The sequence below is a fragment of the Lytechinus variegatus genome, chromosome 1 (assembly GCF_018143015.1).
Source record: "Lytechinus variegatus isolate NC3 chromosome 1, Lvar_3.0, whole genome shotgun sequence".
Lineage (NCBI taxonomy): Eukaryota > Metazoa > Echinodermata > Echinoidea > Temnopleuroida > Toxopneustidae > Lytechinus > Lytechinus variegatus.
In genome coordinates, this window is record NC_054740.1 from 44,785,192 (window position 1) to 44,805,504 (window position 20,313).

The 20,313-nt window shown below is 36.5% G+C and overlaps 1 protein-coding gene across 1 annotated transcript in view; it reads left to right on the forward strand.

Moving 5' to 3' along the window:
- Window positions 1–526: 526 nt before the first annotated feature.
- LOC121415029 (alkylated DNA repair protein alkB homolog 8-like) overlaps window positions 527–20,313 on the forward strand; it is a 55,201-nt gene continuing 35,414 nt past the window's right edge. Inside the window, exon 1 of the mRNA XM_041608089.1 lies at window positions 527–753. Coding sequence (XP_041464023.1) covers window positions 604–753 — 150 coding nt within the window. The 5' untranslated portion in view covers window positions 527–603. The remainder of the gene's footprint in view (window positions 754–20,313) is intronic.

Consider the following 20,313-nt stretch of genomic DNA (forward strand, 5'->3'; position numbering starts at 1 on the left):
ATATGAACACTCTAAAGTGTTAAGTTGACCTTATCTGACACCCTTGTCACGGTATATGCTATATGATGGCTTGAATAACTACTACTCAGTCGACCTCAATCGTCGCCTTTTCCCCCCGTTTTCTGGATATTCAGTCCATCTCCTTTATAAAATATGCATGGTTATCATATATTTTAACATAAAAATGTTTTGCCTTGTGATTTTAACGTTGCACGCAGCATTAAATTGAAAATATAATGTAAAAAAGTGAAATATGTGATATTCTCCCATAGAGCCGTGTGTTATAAATCCGCGCTCTTGCCCTCTTTAAGATGGCGGCTGCGCAATACATGGAATCACAGCCGCATTACGCGCGCGTCAATGCGAGCGATTACTCTAGTGTCAATATACATCTCTATGATGGAATCACAGCCGCATTACGCGCGCGTCAATGCGAGCGATTACTCTAGTGTCAATATACATCTCTATGGGGAAACTCCCCCTCCCTGCACCCACCCCCTAGGGAGAACGCTTCGCGCGCTCTCTAAGTGTTGGCACCAAACGCTTCGCGTGCATTTACCGCCCCCTCCAAAATGAAATCCTGGCTACGCGGTTGTCTTGAGCATGGCGGAGGAGAATCCCCCGACGTCCGCCGCCGGCGACACGCCGACAAAACTATCAAAATCAGAAAGAAAACTTGCGAGAAAGCAGGCAAAAGCATGCCATATGTTACTGAAGCATGATGGAATCCTTACAGTTACTAATCCAACTCCCGTAAGTTCTTAGATTTCATTCTATTTTAAATCAAATTTGGTTTGGGGTTCTCGTTTTGTATTTGTACCCACGTACTCATTTTCACGTCATGTTCTTAGAAAGAAAAAAAAAGAGAAGAGATTTGGCTTTTGGGTGTTTCCCACTCCTACATGTAGTACCAATGAGGTCCAAACATTACATGTATGGACCTCATAGGCGACATCAGTGCTATTTTTGGGTTAATTTTTTTGTGGACTTAAATTTATTGTAATTTTCACAAAAGTACTACTGTCTAGGTAGTGCTGTTGTCGGGAACAAAAATCCATGTCGACATGTCGCTTAAAAATTAATCCCGACATCGACAATGTCGACATGAAAAAGGGACCGTAATTTAGCCTAAGCTCCCTAACAAAAAAAATAATTCGATCATGGAACATAACACTCTCAATCAAACGTATTCACCTTGACACGAAGAATATCCCCACACTCAGTAGAGGCGCACGGCCAATATTGGAGACTGTCTCCAATGTGGGAGATTATCTCCTATATCAGAGACTTTTGTGAAGAATTTGGGTATCCAATTTCAGAGACAGTCTCCAGTTTTGGAGACCAATTTCCTTTGTTTACATTTGCGGCAAAAGGATTACCTTGGCGGCAAATAAAAATGTGATAAGCAGATTCCTCATGAAAAATTACCCCTTTTCACCGTCTACTTTAGAAATTCACCGTCTACTTTTGTTTTGATAAGGATTTTTGTTGTCAATCACACACAGAACAAATGGGCTTCTGCCCTCAGTGAGACAAAATTTTGGGTGGAAAAAATCATGCTTTTGTTGGTGTTTCTTTTGTCCTTTTGCAAAGCAAGTCTCCAATGTGGGAGATTGTCTCCCCTATTGGAGAGAGTCTCCCATATTGGCCGTGCGCCTCTACTGACACTAGATCTATATCTATATAATACAGGCTCAGTTCGGGAAAACATATTTTCACTAAGCTAGAGTGAATTCACTTTCAAAATCACCGATTTAATCCACATCTTTTTCTGGAGAATCAAGTTTTATACCACTCATTCAATGAACAAGGTTATAATATAACCTTGTTCTCAGTTATATCTCCATGTGTGACAAAATAAGGGTGGCAATGTTTGGCTTATTTTCTCTTTTTCTTTGGGGCAAATGCTTGATTTTTTACACAGACAATTTCCATTAGACCTTTTAATTCATACCACTTGGCTCTTATTTAAATTTGATTCCTTATATGGGCTATTCCACGGTTACTCACGTTACATTTGGAGACACCTTGACTCATACTTGGAGCTGTAACTCCATTATTATTGATAGGAACTAAACATCTCCTTATCACAACAAAGTACACAGTCTGACTATCCTTTGTATAAAAACAAAACTTTGGAAATTTTATTATGCTCCTGGCAAATCTTTGGAATGTGTCGGTTACTCACGTTACATGATTTGGACATGCATAAAATGAAAAGTCGACATAGGTGAAAAGTCTCCTCATACAAGGCTTTTATGAAAGTTGATTATATCCTTTTCAAAGAAGTATATTAGGGAGACAAACTTTGTATATAATTAAAAAATTAAAGAACACATGGTTTTTACTTGGGGTGCAGATAATATGGTTACTCACGTTACAGTTACTCACGTTACATTTTGTCCATGTATGGTTAACAACACACATGTCATTAAAAATTCAATAATGTGTGTAAAATTCATTGCTAGGAACATCAAAAAGAGATTTTATACCAAAAATTGGAACAATTGGAGCTTTATTAGGGATTAAGAGGGAAAAGTATGATTTCGCTTACTAATTATGCATAAATTAGCATAATCGCTGAATACCAATTTGCATGAAATAAATTACTGTATAGTATTGTAGATTATGTCCAAGACAACCTGCGCGCAAATTTTTGGCGTGATCGTGCGGCCAATGGCCTCGATCTCAAGGGGGGCCTGGGAGCCCCCCCCTCTCCCCCACCCCCCGGGCCATATCAACTCCCAAAATACCCCGGCCTAGATAGGGTTACAAGTGTAAAGGACATTCAATGTGTTGTTCGAACACTCTTTAAAGTTTGGCTTATCGAAACCAAGTCTTACTAATGCACTCTCGCATTGTGAATACTTCTACTAATATTCAATTTTTTTTGTGATTGTATGACCACTGATATTTTGATGAATAAAGAGTCACATCAAAGAGGTGTACCCTCATTTTGCTATTAATTAATCAAAAATAACTTCACAACTCACCATGAGACTTAAAACTTGACATCCCACAGAAAATGTTACCTAACTAAATAATTTTTACTGGTTACTCACATCACATGATGGTTACTCACGTTACAAAGTTACTCACGTTACAGTTTTTCTTCATCATTTTTATTAAAAATTTGTACTTTTTAATGATTTTGATAGTCATCACTGTGTCAAAGATTGTTTGAAGGAAGAGAATTTAAAATCCCACCAATTAACTGTGAAGATTTTTTTTCTCAGAAAACAAAGTCAGTTTTTTCGGTTACTCACGTTACATCACCTGAGCAGGTTGCAATATTAAATTTTGAATGAGTTCTACAAATTTACTTGAAAAGCTGTTGTGTATTTTAAGTAATTTGACTCTTCTAAAGTTCAGAAATATATAAATTGGTATGTTGTTGCAATAACAAAATGGTAATCAGGCATATTTCATTTTTCACCATTTTTCTTGTATTTTGGTACAGAATGGAAGACACAACTTTTGACCATTTTTTTCCAAAGTATACATATGAAAATAAACTTTTTATTTCTTGTTCCTGAAACTATCATGTATGAAGGACTTAAAGTATTAAAAAATTCAAGAAAATATTGAATTTGAATTTTTAAGCTCATGTCCACCAACCTGTGGAATTGCCCATATAATTTTTTTTTAATTAAAAATAGAGATCAAAAATGAAAATTTTCTTGCCATATTACTTTCCACCAATAGAGGGCGTACACAAAAATATGCCCAAAATTCAAGTTTTTGAGCGCTCTGGTGAATACAAAAATTATTACCACATTACTAATGATAAATAAATTAAAACTATATGGAAATTAGTAATTTTGGTCACAAAAGTGATATTTTAATGATTTTTTAAAGTGTGTGCTCTATACAGCATTGGCATACCATAGTCCTACCTGTAGATTCTCCACAGGCCAGATGGTAGCAGTGAACAAGTGTTTTATACCACGATCCGGTCTCAAAAGCATTGCGCAATAACACTCGGAGCCAATTTGAGAATCACCAATTATAATAGTGATCATTGCGTATTATACGCTGGTACACATGTGCTGCAAATGCAAGCTCCTCAAATTGACAGTAAAAAATAATGAAAATCGACCGATAATTTCAGTATCACTTCCGCGGCGATCCGTGCAACGATCTCCAAACGAAGGAAGGGAAGTTTTCTGTGACTTCGTGATTTGAATTAAGCGCTCAATTGCGGCGGTCACAACTTTGACAAAAACGTTTATGTGAAAAGTAATGCATTGAGGAGCAAAGTATTATCAAGCACGGTGAATAGCGATGGGTACATATGGATGGGTATGGTGAATGCTACTACGGCTACGCTACGCTCACGATCGTCGAGGGGCGCGGCAGCTTGATCGGGCAAGCCGGCCCACACTCGAATCAGGCACTGACGTATTTCTGCTGCCACGCAGCTCGCAGGTATTCTTTTTTCATTTAATGTGCTGCTTTATAGCTGAATAAACCTTTTAATCGCGCCACTTACTGTGGATAAAAGCTTCCAACTTTTCACTAAGCTTTATACTCGTGACTTTAGGCTAGACCCCTTTTTATTTTATGTTTGCATGTCGATGTGGGTGCGTGCATGTCGACATGTCGGAAACATTGAAAATCCTTCGTATGTCGACATCAATGTCGATATGAGGCCTACTAGGTCTAGCTAAATTTGAGTCTTGAATCTTGATTAAATTTTGATTTAATATTAGGTGATCTGTCAATCGACAGATCAACTATTAATTTCGTAAGAATTTTCTTTTTTATTCATTTATTTCTTAATTTTTATTGTTGTTTTATTTTTCCACCCTTTTCTTGTTGCCATAAAATCTCCAAATCTACATTATCAATTATCTTCAAAATATCACATATGGGGACTTACCATGTCATGTGAACGAAACAAGGTCAAAAGGTCATCATGACGTCATCTAGACGCCATTTTGTAAAATCACATTATCAATCGTATCTTCATTATCAATTATAAAAAATTAACCATATTTACATCACATTAACTTCAGGTCAAGGGTCAACTGTCCATGTCATCAAAGGTCATGTAAAGGTCACGGCGTGCGCGTACGTGCGCGTCAAAATTTTTAAATGCTCAAAATCGCTTTTTGACCAAAGTAGAGTATGTTTCAGGTGATTTTAAGCATTTCAAAAATTTGCGCGCGTGCACGGTTGCGCGCGTTCCTGCACTTAACGGCACTATAAAATATAGGATCGCCATTTTTTTCATATCAATGCACCGATAATATAATTCTGAACAATTTGATACCTTGATCAACCTTCTACGACAAGTAATAAAGGAATTAGCCTCCATCAAAGTTTACAGCCCGCGCGCGCACTAACCATAGACAATATCGTCGGCCTTATGCCAAAAGGGCCTTAACCCGATTTTAGGGGTTCTGAATATTTTATAATAAATTTAACACATTTCATGTAAAACTTAATAACTTAACACGTTTATCGAAATAGGCTTCAAAAGCAAAAAAACGACCACAAACTTTTGATTATTAGAGAGGCCAAAACCTTTAAACGCCATTATCTCGGAATGGCCAAAAGCAGTTAAGGCCCTTTTGGCATAAGGCCGACGATATATGTGCAAAAACATGCCTATACAAAATTCATTATAGCTCTTAAGGTAGTCCGTTGACCCCCTTTTTTTTCATATTTGAATAGAGTATGGATAGGAGATGTGATTTCATGTCCCATTTGACCTGAAATTTTATCATGACATCATCAAAATGGCGTCGGAACTAAAAATTCCCATTTTGCTACCTAAGACGTCATCATAATTATGCAAATTTGACTCTGTGTAAATATTTTCTAATTTTCGCTCAGCTTTCAATATGTTTTGCTTATGTGTTAAGTCTATGGGAAGCGTGTAGCTCAATGGGTAAGGCATCAGACTTGTGTCCTTAGGGTCCCTGGTTAGAACCCAAAAGTGGACACAAATTTTTTTCTTTTCAACATTTCGCAAATGTTCCTTAATCACCATTACAAGGTATATAAGTTCAGATATCGCACAATTAAGGAGATTAAAATCGTTTTTAATAAGCCTATAACATGTACAATGTGTATCACCTACACCTACATGTATTTCACATTTTCTCATTTCCCTCTTTTTCAAGAGTATTCAACATATTCTTTATAAATAAAGTTGCATGAATATTGAAATTACCAAAAATAGTAGGGGGACATTTCATAATGTGCCCCCTACTATTTTGGGTGAGGGGGACATGTCCCCCGGGCCTGGGATTTGCGCCCATGTGGGTGGGGGTGTTGCACCTCCTTATCGGGTCATATCACAGCGAGTATACACTCTTCCATATGGAAGAGTGTTTACTCGCTGTGATTTCGATCTCACACATATAAAAAAATAGAACATCTACGCCTTGAACATATGCCAAAATGCCTAACGATTTCTCCGCGGCATTAACAACTCTCGTAAGGGGCGCTCCATTTATAAATAAAGTTGCATGAACAGCTGTCTATGGCGACAAAATTTAACGCAGAATTGTAGCCATAAGCGTGGGAAATTGGCAGAAAATTCAAGAAAAGAACCGGTGAGTACCGATTTAAGAGTAATTATGTATTTAGTAACATTTATTGAATCATAGGAATATAGATTTTTTATGGAAAGAAAGCTTAGTTCCAGCCAGTGTTGTTATCTAGAAAAAAAATCCCGGTCCGAAACCGTCCCGGCAACTTCAAAATTTCCTTATCGGGATCCCGGCTCGTCCCGAATCCCGAAACGTATCTCCACGCACAAATGCAATCCAAAACTGTGTACCTACATTTCCAGCCTTAAATACCACACTGCGCACTGGCGGTGCACCAGACAGTCAAAGTGTGCATGCCACCACCGCATATTGTAAACATTCACTCAAAACGTGGGGAAAATAATGATGAGACAGTCAAAGCGTGCCACCACCGCAAACTGTAAACATTGATGACCACTGACATGACCCGAATTATGTTTGAGTCGATCCAGCTGCTGATCTGACAGTCCAATAACACACGTGTCGGTGCCACTGATCTGTGCGGCCGTGATCTGGCAAAACTATGTATCTCCTTTTTTGCCATTCCGAGATATTCGAGCTTGAATACTTTACATTGCTTCTTTTGCTTTTCTTGGAAAAGTGGAAAATGGTATATCGATTTTTTTTGTTTTCCTTTGATCTGCGGAACTTATATAAGCTATCGGCACCAAAAACTAGTTGATTTACTCATTTAATCTTCTAATTTTCCACTTTTTTTAAAACATACACACTTTTGCCTGATAAAATCGATGACACACTCCGAGCATTTTATCAGGCAAAACTATGTATGTTCTAACTTATCAGGCAAAACTATGTATGTCACAAGGTACGCGGCTGCGTGGCAATTGTTTATCAGGCCTACCCTTGGGCCTACCGTACGTATGTCCTCCGCATGGCAAAGTTAGAGATACGTGGTTTTGCCTGATAAAACTTTGCCATGTGGAGGACATACGTAGGCCTGATAAACATTTGCCACGCGGCCGCGTACCTTGTGACATACGTAGTTTTGCCTGATAAACATTTGCCACGCGGCCGCGTACCTTGTGACATACGTAGTTTTGCCTGATAAGTTAGAACATACATAGTTTTGCTTGATCAAAAGCTCGGAGTGTGTCATCGATTTTATCAGGCAAAAGTGCGTATGTTTTAAAAAAGCGACCGGTAAAATGCAGAATTTGGGAGATACGTAGTTTTGCCTGATAAATCACCTTCTTCTTTTGCGGTTATTGTTCTGGCAAAACTACGTAAGTAGACTTACGTGGTTTTCCCTTTTAATTCTCATCAAAGCTTGAAAAACTACTTTTGTAAGTCGACTTACATAGTTCTGCCTTTTAAATTTAGTGATTTTTTAGAGAATTTTACAAAAACTGGGTTTCGAATCTCCCAAAATAATTGGAGTTAGAATTTGAAATTTTGACAGATGAAAGAGCGTATTCAATATTATAAGAAACACTAAAAAACTGAAAAACGCCAAAAAATGACTTACGTAGTTTTGCCAGATCACGGCCGTGTGTTCGGTGCGCATGTGGTTGACAGTTATAAGCAAATTGCGTAAAGTCTTGTCAGTGCGCCTGTGGCCCTAGCTAGCCCGGAATATGGATTAACTTTCAGTTTCACTCTCTCTCTCTCCCTCTCGTAACTCTGCCCTGTTATGTCATCTCCTTGATGTTAATATCCTCTCTCTTGATTGATATGTTCTTATCTCACTTTTATTTTTATGACATGGCGAGATAACGAACAGTATGATATCACTTTACTGAGAAAAGTGAATACTATCTTATCAGAGAAGCTTATTTGGAAATTTACACAAGATTAGTCCTGGCGGCCGGCACTTCGCATCAAAGCAAAAAACTCATTTTTTCTTTAATCATGAATTACTTTCGATCGAGAAAACATTATTTGAATTGATACTCAAACTATTCACAGTAAAGAAAATATTTTGAACAACTATTTAAATATTAAGAAACAGTGTTTAAGCCAGTCAATATACAACTATTTTTTAAACTATTAAACCAATAGAAATTTTTTAAAACTTTAAACAGTTTGTTTTTAAATATTTTTTTGCAATTTCCAACGATAAAACTGTTAATATCATTGGAAATTTGTTCGATGCATTTAATTTTAACAACATATTTTTACAACATATAGGGTATGATATGACTTTCAAAACAATGTTGTTTCAAAGTTTAAACAACGCTACTTTAAACATCGCCAATTCTAACAGCGTTTTGGTACAATTTTATAATTCAAGTTGAAATATATCTAGGAGAAATGATTTGACCGACTGGTTTGCAATTGTAAACATCAAGTCAACACTATCAACCATTGACGGCTGTCGATGACAGATGTTCCCCAGTCGTGAACGACCAAGCACTTCCCGTAATCCCCCCTTCTCTCTCTCTCTCTCTCCCGGCTCTAACCAGCTGAAACATGTTGCGCATTCGTCTAGTTGTTATTTGCAAACCTTTTAGCAAAAAAATACCCCTACAAATACAATAATCACAAAATTAATGTCGACTTTTCTTAAATGAAAAAATTTGCAAATACTCATAGATCATCATCGTCAATTGTTAGTAAATTATTTCATGATGAATTCACTAGTCCATACATATCGTAGCAGATTCAACTCGAAAGTATGGGGTAAATGAATGACTCGGTAAAACGAACTGAGGCGAAAGAGGTCTGCACATGAGACTATACAGTAGACGATTGTTGTCTGCGTAGATCTCTCGGAGCCGTGTGCAAAGCTAGATTGCGTGCATGCAATGTAGCTTTGCACACGGGTTCGACGAGTAGCTATGTAATTGCGTAATATTTCGAGGTGCATATGCACACACCCAGTTGAAACTAAATTGTTCTCTCGTATTTCGTAAGTACAATTACTAATTAGGGAAATATTACAACATGAATTTGGCCATTATTGATTTTATTTTCCTGCCGGGATACGGTCTAAGTTGATTGATCCCGGAACCGTCTCGGAGCCTCAGACCGCCGGGAATTCATCCCGATCCCGGACCGACTGACAACACTACTTAGTTCTAAGCTAGGGCAGCCCAAATGAGTGGAGTCCCAGTTTCTTAACACGGGTAAGTATTGCGGTGTCGCCTAGAGTGCTGTTTCCATGAGGTTGGGTAAAAAAATGTGACAGAGAAGTGCAAAATTAAATTCTTCAAAACCAATTCATTAATGATCTACACGTTTTTCCAGCACTATTGAACTAGATCTAACTGATTTCACAAAAATTATGTGTAGGTATGTTGCAAAAAAATAAATCTCAGAAATAAGGTGTTTTCTTCATGGTATCATTTAGGGCTCATCAAGACCTTTAATTTAACATCTCATTTATCTCAATAGCCCCAGAAATAAGAAAGTTATTGTAGTTTTAAGGTCATATAAATCGCCTATTCAATTCTTATGTATTCCTTTGTTTTTTAAGCCAAAAGTTGTGATCTTAACTAGGACAAAGGTGCACTAATAGAAAACGGCAATGCGCATGCATTTATCAGGGCTCCACACTAACCCATTTTTTCTACTGATCCAACCTATTCATGTCGGACCAGTAGATACCCAGTTTTTGTCTCACATGCGAAGCAGAGTGAGACTATAGGCGCCGCTTTTCCGACGGCGACGGCGGCGTCAACATCAAATCTTAACCTGAGGTTAAGTTTTTGAAATGACGTCATAACTTAGAAAGTATATGGACCTAGTTAATAAAACTTGGCCATAAGGTTATTCAAGTATTACTGAACATCCTATTAGAGTTTCATGTCACATGACCAAGGTCAAAGGTCATTTAGGGTCAATGAACTTAGACCATGTTGGAGGGATCAACATCGAAATCTTAACCTGAGGTTAAGTTTTTGAAATGTCATCATAACTTAGAAAATATATGGACCTAGTTCATGAAACTTGGACATAAGGTTAATCAAGTATAGCTGAACATCCTGCATGAGTTTCACGTCACATGTCCAAGGTCAAAGGTCATTTAGGGTCAATGAACTTTGGCCGAATTGCGGATATCTGTTGAATTCCCATCATAACTTTGAAAGTTTATGGATCTGATTCATGAAACTTGGACATAATAGTAATCAAGCATCACTGAACATTTTGTGCAAGTTTCAGGTCTCATGATTAAGGTCAAAGGTCATTTAGGGTCAATGAACTTTGGCCGAATTGGGGTATCTGTTGAATTACCATCATAACTTTGAAAGTTTATTGGTCTAGTTCATTAAACTTGGATATTATAGTAATCAAGTATCTCTGAACATCCTGTGCGCATTTCAGGTCACATGACCAAGGTCAAAGGTCAATGAACTTTGGCCGAACTGGGTGTATCTGTTGAATTACCATCATAACTTTGAAAGTTTATGGATCTGATTCATGAAACTTGTACATAAGAGTAATCAAGTATCACTGAACATCCTGTGCGAGTTTCAGGTCACATGATCAAGGTCACAGGTCATGTAAGGTCAATGAACTTTGGCCATGTTGGGGTTTTTTGTTGAATAACCATCATATCTCTGTAAGTTTATTGGTCTAGTTCATAAAAAGTGGACATAAGAGTAACCATGTATCACTGAACATCTTGTGCGAGTTAGAGTAGTATTCAAAGTCAGCACTGCTGCTATATTGAACCGCGTGGTGCAGGTGAGACGGCCAGAGGCATTCCACTTGTTCAAATTTTTACTGGTCCGAACCTAAAATCTACTGGTCCCCAGAAATAAAGAAAACATTAAAAAAAGGCGCAAGTTTATTTGTCTAGCCTTTCGTTACCCCCCCATGAAATAAAGGAATGAAGGATAAAAAGAAAGCAAGACAGAAACGAAGAAGGAAAGAAAGAAAGAAAGGAAGGAAGGAAGGAAGGAAGGAAGGAAGGAAAGAACAAGAGAAAGGAATGAAGGAAGGAAAGGGAGGAAAAGAAAGAAAGAATAAAAAAGGAAGGAAGGAAGGAAAAAAGAAAGAACTAAAGAAGGAAAGGAAGGAAGGAATAAGAAGGAACAAAAATAAGAAAGAAAGAAAGAAAGAAAGGAAAAAAGAAATGAAGGCAAGAAATGAAGCAAGCAATACAGAAAGAAAAAACAAATCCGAAAAGTAGTAAAGGAAAGAAAGAAGAAGCAATAACAAAAGAAAGGGATAAAGGAGAGATGGAAAGGACAAAAGAAAGAAAGATGAAGGAAGGATTGAAAGAAGGAAGAAATAAAGGAAAGGTAAAATGATAGATAGAAGGAAATAAATAAATAAAGGAACGAAGGGAAAGAAGGAAAGACGCAAGCAATATAAAAAAAAGGTAAAAGAATGGATGAAAGGAAAAAAAAAGAAAGACTGAGAGACAAAGAAAAGAAGAAATAAAAAAGGTAAATCAATGATTGGTGGAAGGAAGAAAGAAACAAAGTAATGAAGAATGAAGAAAAGAAAAGGGTAAAAGGAAGGAAAGAAAGGAAGAAGAGAAGAGATGAATATAGGATGGATGGACTCAAGAATTAAAGAAAGAAAGGAAGGAAGAAGGAAAGAAAGAAAGAAAGAAAAGAGAAAAAAAAGAAAAAGAGAAAAATATTTTTTAAAAGGATAGAAAGAATGAAAGAATGAATTAAAGAAAAAAAGGAAAATAAAAAAGAAAGACAGGAACAAAAAAATTAGGGAAGAAACAAAGAAAGATTGAAAAGAAAGAAGGAAAGAAAGATAGGAAGAAAACAGAGGAAGAAAGCTAAAACTATCATCATAAATAATTTATCAATTTCTTTTTGGCTCAATCAAAATAGCTACGAAAGGAAGTCAGAAACCAAGTGTATCAACACACACATAAATGCATGTGGGGCTAACTTGTATTCAGACGATATCACCCGAAACCAGATCTGATTGAACCAAACAGAAGTGAAAATTTATCCTTTTACTGCTTACAAATGACAGGGTTACTCCAATTTTTAGGAAATATGGACATTATAAGAGCCTTTCATGAGTATGAACCGCGAATTTTGACAGTTCTGTGAGAGATTTCTGCCAGAGTTTAGCCAAGCTTCGTTCGCGCAGCCAGTAAAGAGTTTACCACGTGAGTTGTGTGGCTGGCTAGCTACATATGTACACTGTACTGTATCTGCTCTAGTAGCAATTACGTGCGATTCATTCTGTGTGTATTCTGTGTGTGAATGACAAAATTTATCGGTAGGAATGGTTTGCAGTGAATTTGACCATTTCTGGAAAAGTTATTGGCCCAACAATGGTTTCTATTACTGGTCATGTCGGACCCTTAAAATCTTGCTATTTTTGGAAAAATTACTGGCCCGACAATGATATTTTTACTGGTCATGTCGGACCAGTAAATCTTCCTATTTCTGAAAATCTACCAGCCCGACAGCGATTTTTACCGGTCCGGGACCGTCGGACCGCCGCTAGTGTCGAGCCCTGCATTTACATACAGCGTTTCGGTGGTGGCCGATTTTACACGTGATATTTTGATTTTCACATGCGCTTTGATCCTGGTAAAGTCAAGTTTACTTTCATTGCCAATCCGCGAAGTTCACTATAATATTGTTCTAATCGGCGGCGCACACCAAAACCTAAAGCTGATATCGGCAAAAATATTGAAATTTTAAGTTGCTGTTTATCTAAAAATTTAGGGGTCTTTTTGTCTGGAAATGTTTTAAAGTGTTTTGAGGTGTATTGTCTTAAAATATATTTGACATACCTTTCGTTATGAACTCCCGTTCTCCGAGAAGAAATATAAATCACGCATCTATCAGGATATGTTTTAACATTGTTTTAAAGTGTTAATGATTAAAAATATATTTGATATATACCTTTCGTTACGGACTCCGAGAGGAAATATAAATCAGGCATCTATCAGGACATGTTTTAACATTGTTTTGAGGTGTTTGAGTTGAAATATATTTGATATGCCTTTCGTTACAGACTCCCGTCTCTCAAGCATTTTTCTGACAACCGCGGAAATGAAAATAAAACAAAATAGAAGTCACAAACATCTCAGATTAATGAACGATCGATTAGGAATGTTTAAAAATTGTTTTGAGGTCCTAACGAGTTAAAAAATATTTTATATACCTTTCGCTTTGAACTCTCTAAGAAATAAAAATCACACATTTATTCTGACAACAGCAGAAATGAAAGTAAAAGAACAGAAGTCACAAACATCTAAGATTAATGAACGATCTATCAGGACTTGTTTTAACATTGTTTTGAGGTGTTGATGAATTAAAGTATATTTGATATACCTTTCGTTACGGACTTCCGTTCTCCGAGAGGAAATATATATCACGCATCTATCAGGACATGTTTTAACATTGTTTTGAGGTGTTTGAGTTGAAATATATTTGATATGCCTTTCGTTACGGACTCCCGTTCTCCAAAAATAAATATAAATCACACATTTTTCTGACAACCACTGAAAAGAAAATAAAACAAAATAGAAGTCACAAACATCTCGGATTAATAAACGATCGATTGGGAATGTTTTAAAATTGTTTTCAGGTCCTAACAAGTTAAAAAATATTTTATATACCTTTCGCTTTGAACTCTCTAAGAAATAAAAATCACACGTTTATTCTGACAACAGCAGAAATGAAAGTAAAAGAACAGAAGTCACAAACATCTAATATTAATGAACGATCTATCAGGACATGTTTTAACATTGTTTTGAGGTGTTGATGATTAAAAATATATTTGATATATACCTTTCGTTACGGACTCCGAGAGGAAATATAAATCAGGCATCTATCAGGACATGTTTTAACATTGTTTTGAGGTGTTTGAGTTGAAATATATTTGATATGCCTTTCGTTACGGACTCCCGTTCTCCAAAAATGAATGTAAATCACGCATTTTTTTACAACCACGGGAAAGGAAATAAAACAAAATAGAAGCCACAAACATCTCAGATTAATGAACGATCGATTAAGAATGCTTTAAAATTGTTAATTGAGGTCCTAACGAGTTAAAATATATTTTATCAGGGACTCAGTTTTATAATTATGAGGGGAGCAATAAATAGCTCTCCTAGATCTTTTAAGGAGAGCGGTAGAGGAGCACTGCAAAAAGCTCTTCTTCAACATACAAGGGGAGCTTTTTGTCCAATTAACAAAACAGATGGAGGAAATGTATGTACTTTAAAGTTACAATCAACAACCAAAGGAAGTATTTGTAATTGTTTTACAATGTTTTGTAATTAGATTGTGTGTTATCAAAACCTGTTTGAGTTAGGTTTGACTTTGGCTTAAAGTTGAGTAACTAACAATTTTTTTTTTCAGGGGCTCCATTTTAAATTTTTTTGGCAAATTTCGGGGGCTACTTTTGCATTTCGGGGGCTCTTTTTAAATGCTACTTTTTTGTATTTTGAGGAATACCTGTTCACTTATTAATGAATTATTACTTTTTGTTCAATATTGTATGATTTTTAAAGTTATTTTTCATTCTTAGAATCTTGGATGTGGGTGTGTGTGGGTGAGTGCGTGTGTGTGACTGTGAGTTGGACTTGGATATACCTGTTCAGTTATTAATGAATTATTACTTTTTGTTCAATATTGTATGATTTTTAAAGTTATTTTTCATGCTTAGAATCTTGGATGTGGGTGTGTGTGGGTGAGTGCGTGTTTGTGTGTGACTTGGATATACCTGTTCACTTGTCAATGAATTATTAATTTTTGTTCAATATTGTATGATTTTTAAAGTTATTTTTCATGCTTAGAATCTTGGATGTGGCCATGTGGGTGGATGTGGGTGTGTGTGGGTGAGTGCGTGTGTATGTGACTGTGAGTTGGACTTGGATATAAATGAATTCAATATCTAATTTCTACTCCATCTATTCCAGTACAATACCTTGTACTCAGCCATGTACATGTAATAAAGGCCCACATCCCCTAACTTTTGCTGAAGTTCTTTGAAAATGCAGATCTCCATGAAAATTTCATTTCTCTATTGGGGAGTCTAAATTCGGTGAGAATGTATTCATTAAGAACTTAAATATACATGACAATGAAGAAATCATCAAACTTTATTGGCAGTTTTGAATAATATTCATGAAATTTGTAAACTCTGTCTGAAACAGAAAATCACCATCATTGAGGCCTTTACTGAGTGAATTGTCCCCCAGAGCTCTGGCAGAGACAGAGCTCTAACTGGCTAGCTAGTAAAAGCGCCAATGCGTGAGCCTGCTGCCAGCCTTGTAAAATAGATGGAGCTTTGTTTGATGATTAATTGTCTGATATAATACCTCATCCCCTAGAAAAGAAAATAAATGATTTTTTAGTCATAATTAATAAATAAGGTAACTTATTTTGGAAGTTAATAGGCCTAAGCCGTTTTGAAAAGTACATTGTAAAGCCGAATGACAACTCACCAATGCTAGGTTACAAGTCTCAGGGATTTATTTCCTGTGTAATTCGAATTATTTAATCACAGAATCGTGATATCTGTATGGGAAATATGTGCATTCGAAATGGCACATGGTGGTAGTCATAATGGACCCCTATACATGCAACTGTTTCCCGACCGTTGCATTGATTTTTTTTTCCGTAGTTGGTACCATGTGTATGGAAATACGTGGTACAGAAAAAATAACGCAACGTCGGCATTTGAAACTGCGCTACTCGCGCTATTTTTAAGGATTATTCATGACTTTGAGTGTTGGTTTTTGGATTATTTTTAAATGGTAAGCGGAGCTCGAGCTTATTGAGTTGTTATTCACTCGGCAATAAGCATGATTTTGGGTGATTTCGAGGGCGACTTTAGGCATTTCCGCGCAGGTCAACGATCGCGAGGCGCGCTATTAATCGCGCTACCAAAAATGGATTAAGGCGCGCATGTAGCGCGCGATCGCTCTCGCGCGCCTTAAAATCGAATCCCTGATTTTATATACCTTTCGCTTTGAACTCTCTAAGAAATAAAAATCACACATTTATTCTGACAACAGCGGAATTGAAAATAAAAGAACAGAAGTCACTAAGCCTGAGTCATATCGATTATTTTGAAAACCTGTGTTCGACAGCTTTAATTCGATCGAACATCGATGCATCGAATATTGAAGGTGGGAAAAAATTTGCTCCGCGATCCGGCCATCGAGTCGATGCGCTATGCATGCACTACGCACTGACGGTATGCGCTGACGTTAGCCGGGTGAGCGTTGCACAAACAGATGACAGAGCAAAGTTCGTTTGTATTTTCCATGACCACAAAACACACAAAAAAAAAGGCCGGGGACCAATGCAGAATTCTTCCCAAAATATCTTCAACAATGATATTTGCAGATGACAACATATAAGTTTAAAGTGAAACAATAATAAAGACATGAATCACGCAGAGTCGATCCGAATGATTTTCGGTCAACTAGCATTCGCAGTCCAGACTCGCATTCACCAGCCCCGTCCGCAGCCCCGTACATTCACTCTCCCGAAACAACAGGCGTGCTTGTCAGCGCCAGCAAACAAGTGCAACCAACGGAGAGCGCTATAACTTGCCTGAGATTGTGTAGTTGGCTCCAAAATGAGTTCCAAATAAATTTATGCGAATAAATACGTAATTTTCTCTGGATGGTCATTTGAGTTGCTATTCAATGCTGATATAACGATTTGAGGAAAGATTGTGGAATATGAGTTATGACGATGTTCGAGAATTAATCCTGATGGTGACAATCCATTTTTTTTTGTTGACACAATAATATTGAGCAAGCGATCGAAATAAATACGAATGTTTCGAATCGAGCCCTAAATTCATTTGAATTATTACGATTTAACAAGATTTTATGGTCATAAGTAATATTGACGATGTCAGCAAAGTATGTTATGTTCATATGGAAGAATTAATACTGGCATTATTTCTTTTGTTATTCCATCTCTGGACGTCTTCTCCGAGCTCCAAGAAAAGAAGCACAATGCACATGCGTGTTCGATGACGTATGACATATTTTTCATTCATGAAATCAGAGCCCAAAGTTGGGCAAAAACTAGCTTCAAATTGATGGGAAAAAAATATCAAACGCAATTTTCTCTGTTTTGTCATGTAAAATGTTATCATATGGTTATATTACGATCTTGAAAAGAGTTTTTGAATGTAGGCAATGTTCGAGAATCAATCCTGATGTGATAATTATTTTTTTTAGACAAGTGCACTCTCTCGACTCAAGTCGATCGTCATGAGAAATTGAAACGAAATACAAACGTTTCACATCAAGTTTAAATTCATATTAATGATTATCATATGCAAATTATTGTTAAATATTACGATTAAATAATGTTCTGTGGTCATGATATTAATATTGTTCATGAAAGCAACATTTATTTTACGTTGATCGCGTCAATCTCAGGCCATTTTCTGGTTTGATTAAAGAACAGTACTGCGCATGCACGATCAATGGCCATGACTTCCATTCATGAATTAATCGTGCATAAATTATCTCAGCACGAGCAGACGAGTAAGACTAGAAGTATGATCGAAATAAACTTAAAATTAATGGTGAATAGGCATCATAATTACACAATCGGTTTCATTTGGGGGGCAATAGAAATCAAGTAAGTAGTAGTCAAGTTGGACATTACTGATATGTTGATGATTGATTGTGTGATCCAAACGAATCGGCCGGCCGACGTATTTTTTTTTTTTTCGATGCACCGATTTTGCAAAATCTGCACCGGTGTTCGATGACATCGATGGAACACCAATTTTAAAATCGATTCGACTCAGGCTTAGAAGTCACAAACATCTAAGATTAATGAACGATCTATCAGGACATGTTTTAACATTGTTTTGAGGTGTTGATGAATTAAAGTATATTTGATATACCTTTCGTTACGGACTTCCGTTCTCCGAGAGGAAATATATATCACGCATCTATCAGGACATGTTTTAACATTGTTTTGAGGTGTTTGAGTTGAAATATATTTGATATGCCTTTCGTTACGGACTAGGGCCTACCGTTCTCCAAAAATAAATATAAATCACGCATTTTTCTGACAACTGCGGGAAAGAAAATAAAACAAAATAGAAGTCACAAACATCTTAGATTAATGAATGATCGATTGGAAATGTTCTGTTTTAGTTCTAAGCTAGGGCGGCCCAAATGCGCGTGAGTGGAGTCCCAGTTTCTTAACACGGGTAAGTATTGCGGTGTCGCCTAGAGTGCTGTTTCCACGAGGTTGGGTCAAAAAATGCGACAGAGAAGTGCAAAATTAAATTCTTCCAAAACAATTCATTAATGATCTACACGTTTTTCCAGCACTATTGAACTAGATCTAACTGATTTCACGAAAATTATGTGTAGGTATGTTGCAAAAAAATAAATCTCTGAAATAAGGTGTTTTCTTCATGGTATCATTTAGGGCTCATCAAGACCTTTAATTAACATCTCATTTATCTCAATAGCCCCAGAAATAAGAAAGTTATTGTAGTTTTAAGGTCATATAAATCGCCTATTCAATTCTTATGTATTCCTTTGTTTTTTAAGCCAAAAGTTGTGATCTTAACTAGGACAAAGTTGCACTAATAGAAAACGGCAATGCGCATGCATTTACATACAGCGTTTCGGTGGTGGCTGATTTTACACGTGATATTTTGATTTTCACATGCGCTTTGATCCTGGTAAAGTCAAGTTTACTTTCATTGCCAATCCGCGAAGTTCACTGTAATATTGTTCTAATCGGCGGCGCACACCAAAACCTAAAGTTGATATCGGCAAAAATATTGAAATTTTAAGTTGCTGTTTATCTAAAAATTTAGGGGTCTTTTTGTCTGGAAATGTTTTAAAGTGTTTTGAGGTGTATTGTCTTAAAATATATTTGACATACCTTTCGTTTTGAACTCCCGTTCTCCAAGAATAAATATAAATCACGCATCTATCAGGATATGTTTTAACATTGTTTTAAAGTGTTAATGATTTAAAATATATTTGATATATACCTTTTGTTACGGACTCCGAGAGGAAATATAAATCGGGCATCTATCAGGACATGTTTTAACATTGTTTTGAGGTGTTTGAGTTGAAATATATTTGATAAGCCTTTCGTTACAGACTCCCGTCTCACGCATTTTTCTGACAACCGCGGAAATGAAAATAAGACAAAATAGAAGTCACAAACATCTCAGATTAATGAACGATTGATTGGAAATGTTTTGAAATTTTTTTGAGGCCCTAACGAGTTAAAATATATTTTACATACCTTTCGCTTTGAACTCTCTAAGATATAAAAATCACACATTTATTCTGACAACAGCGGAATGAAAATAAAAGAACAGAAGTAACAAACATCTAAGATTAATGAACGATCTATCTCAGGACATGTTTTAACATTGTTTTAAGGTGTTAATGATTTAAAATATATTTGATATACCTTTGACACTTTTATTCAAATATACTTACTAATTGATGGACTCGTATGATCTCTATGTTGTATTCCTTTCCCTTCCTTGCAACTCTTTTCTTCCTGTTGTCTTTCTCTATCCATATTTCTCCCTCTCTTTTTTTTATCCATCTCTCTTCCTCTCTTTCTTTGAAATGTTGAATTGTAAATACTACTGCTTTTTTCTTAATGTATAAGAACTATACACCGGTAAATGATAATCTGGACCACTATGCCAATATGTGTTAAGGATAATATTTTACTTACGAATTCTTCTAACTTCGTTTATTCTTACGTACAGCCTTACAACTTCATGTTTTTACCTCTTTCATATTTGTACCTTCTTTTCTTCTGACTTTCTGCTCCAATTCTTCCCTTCACCCCCCCTCTCTCTATCCCTATCCATCCCCCCTCTCTCTCTATCTGCCTCTATT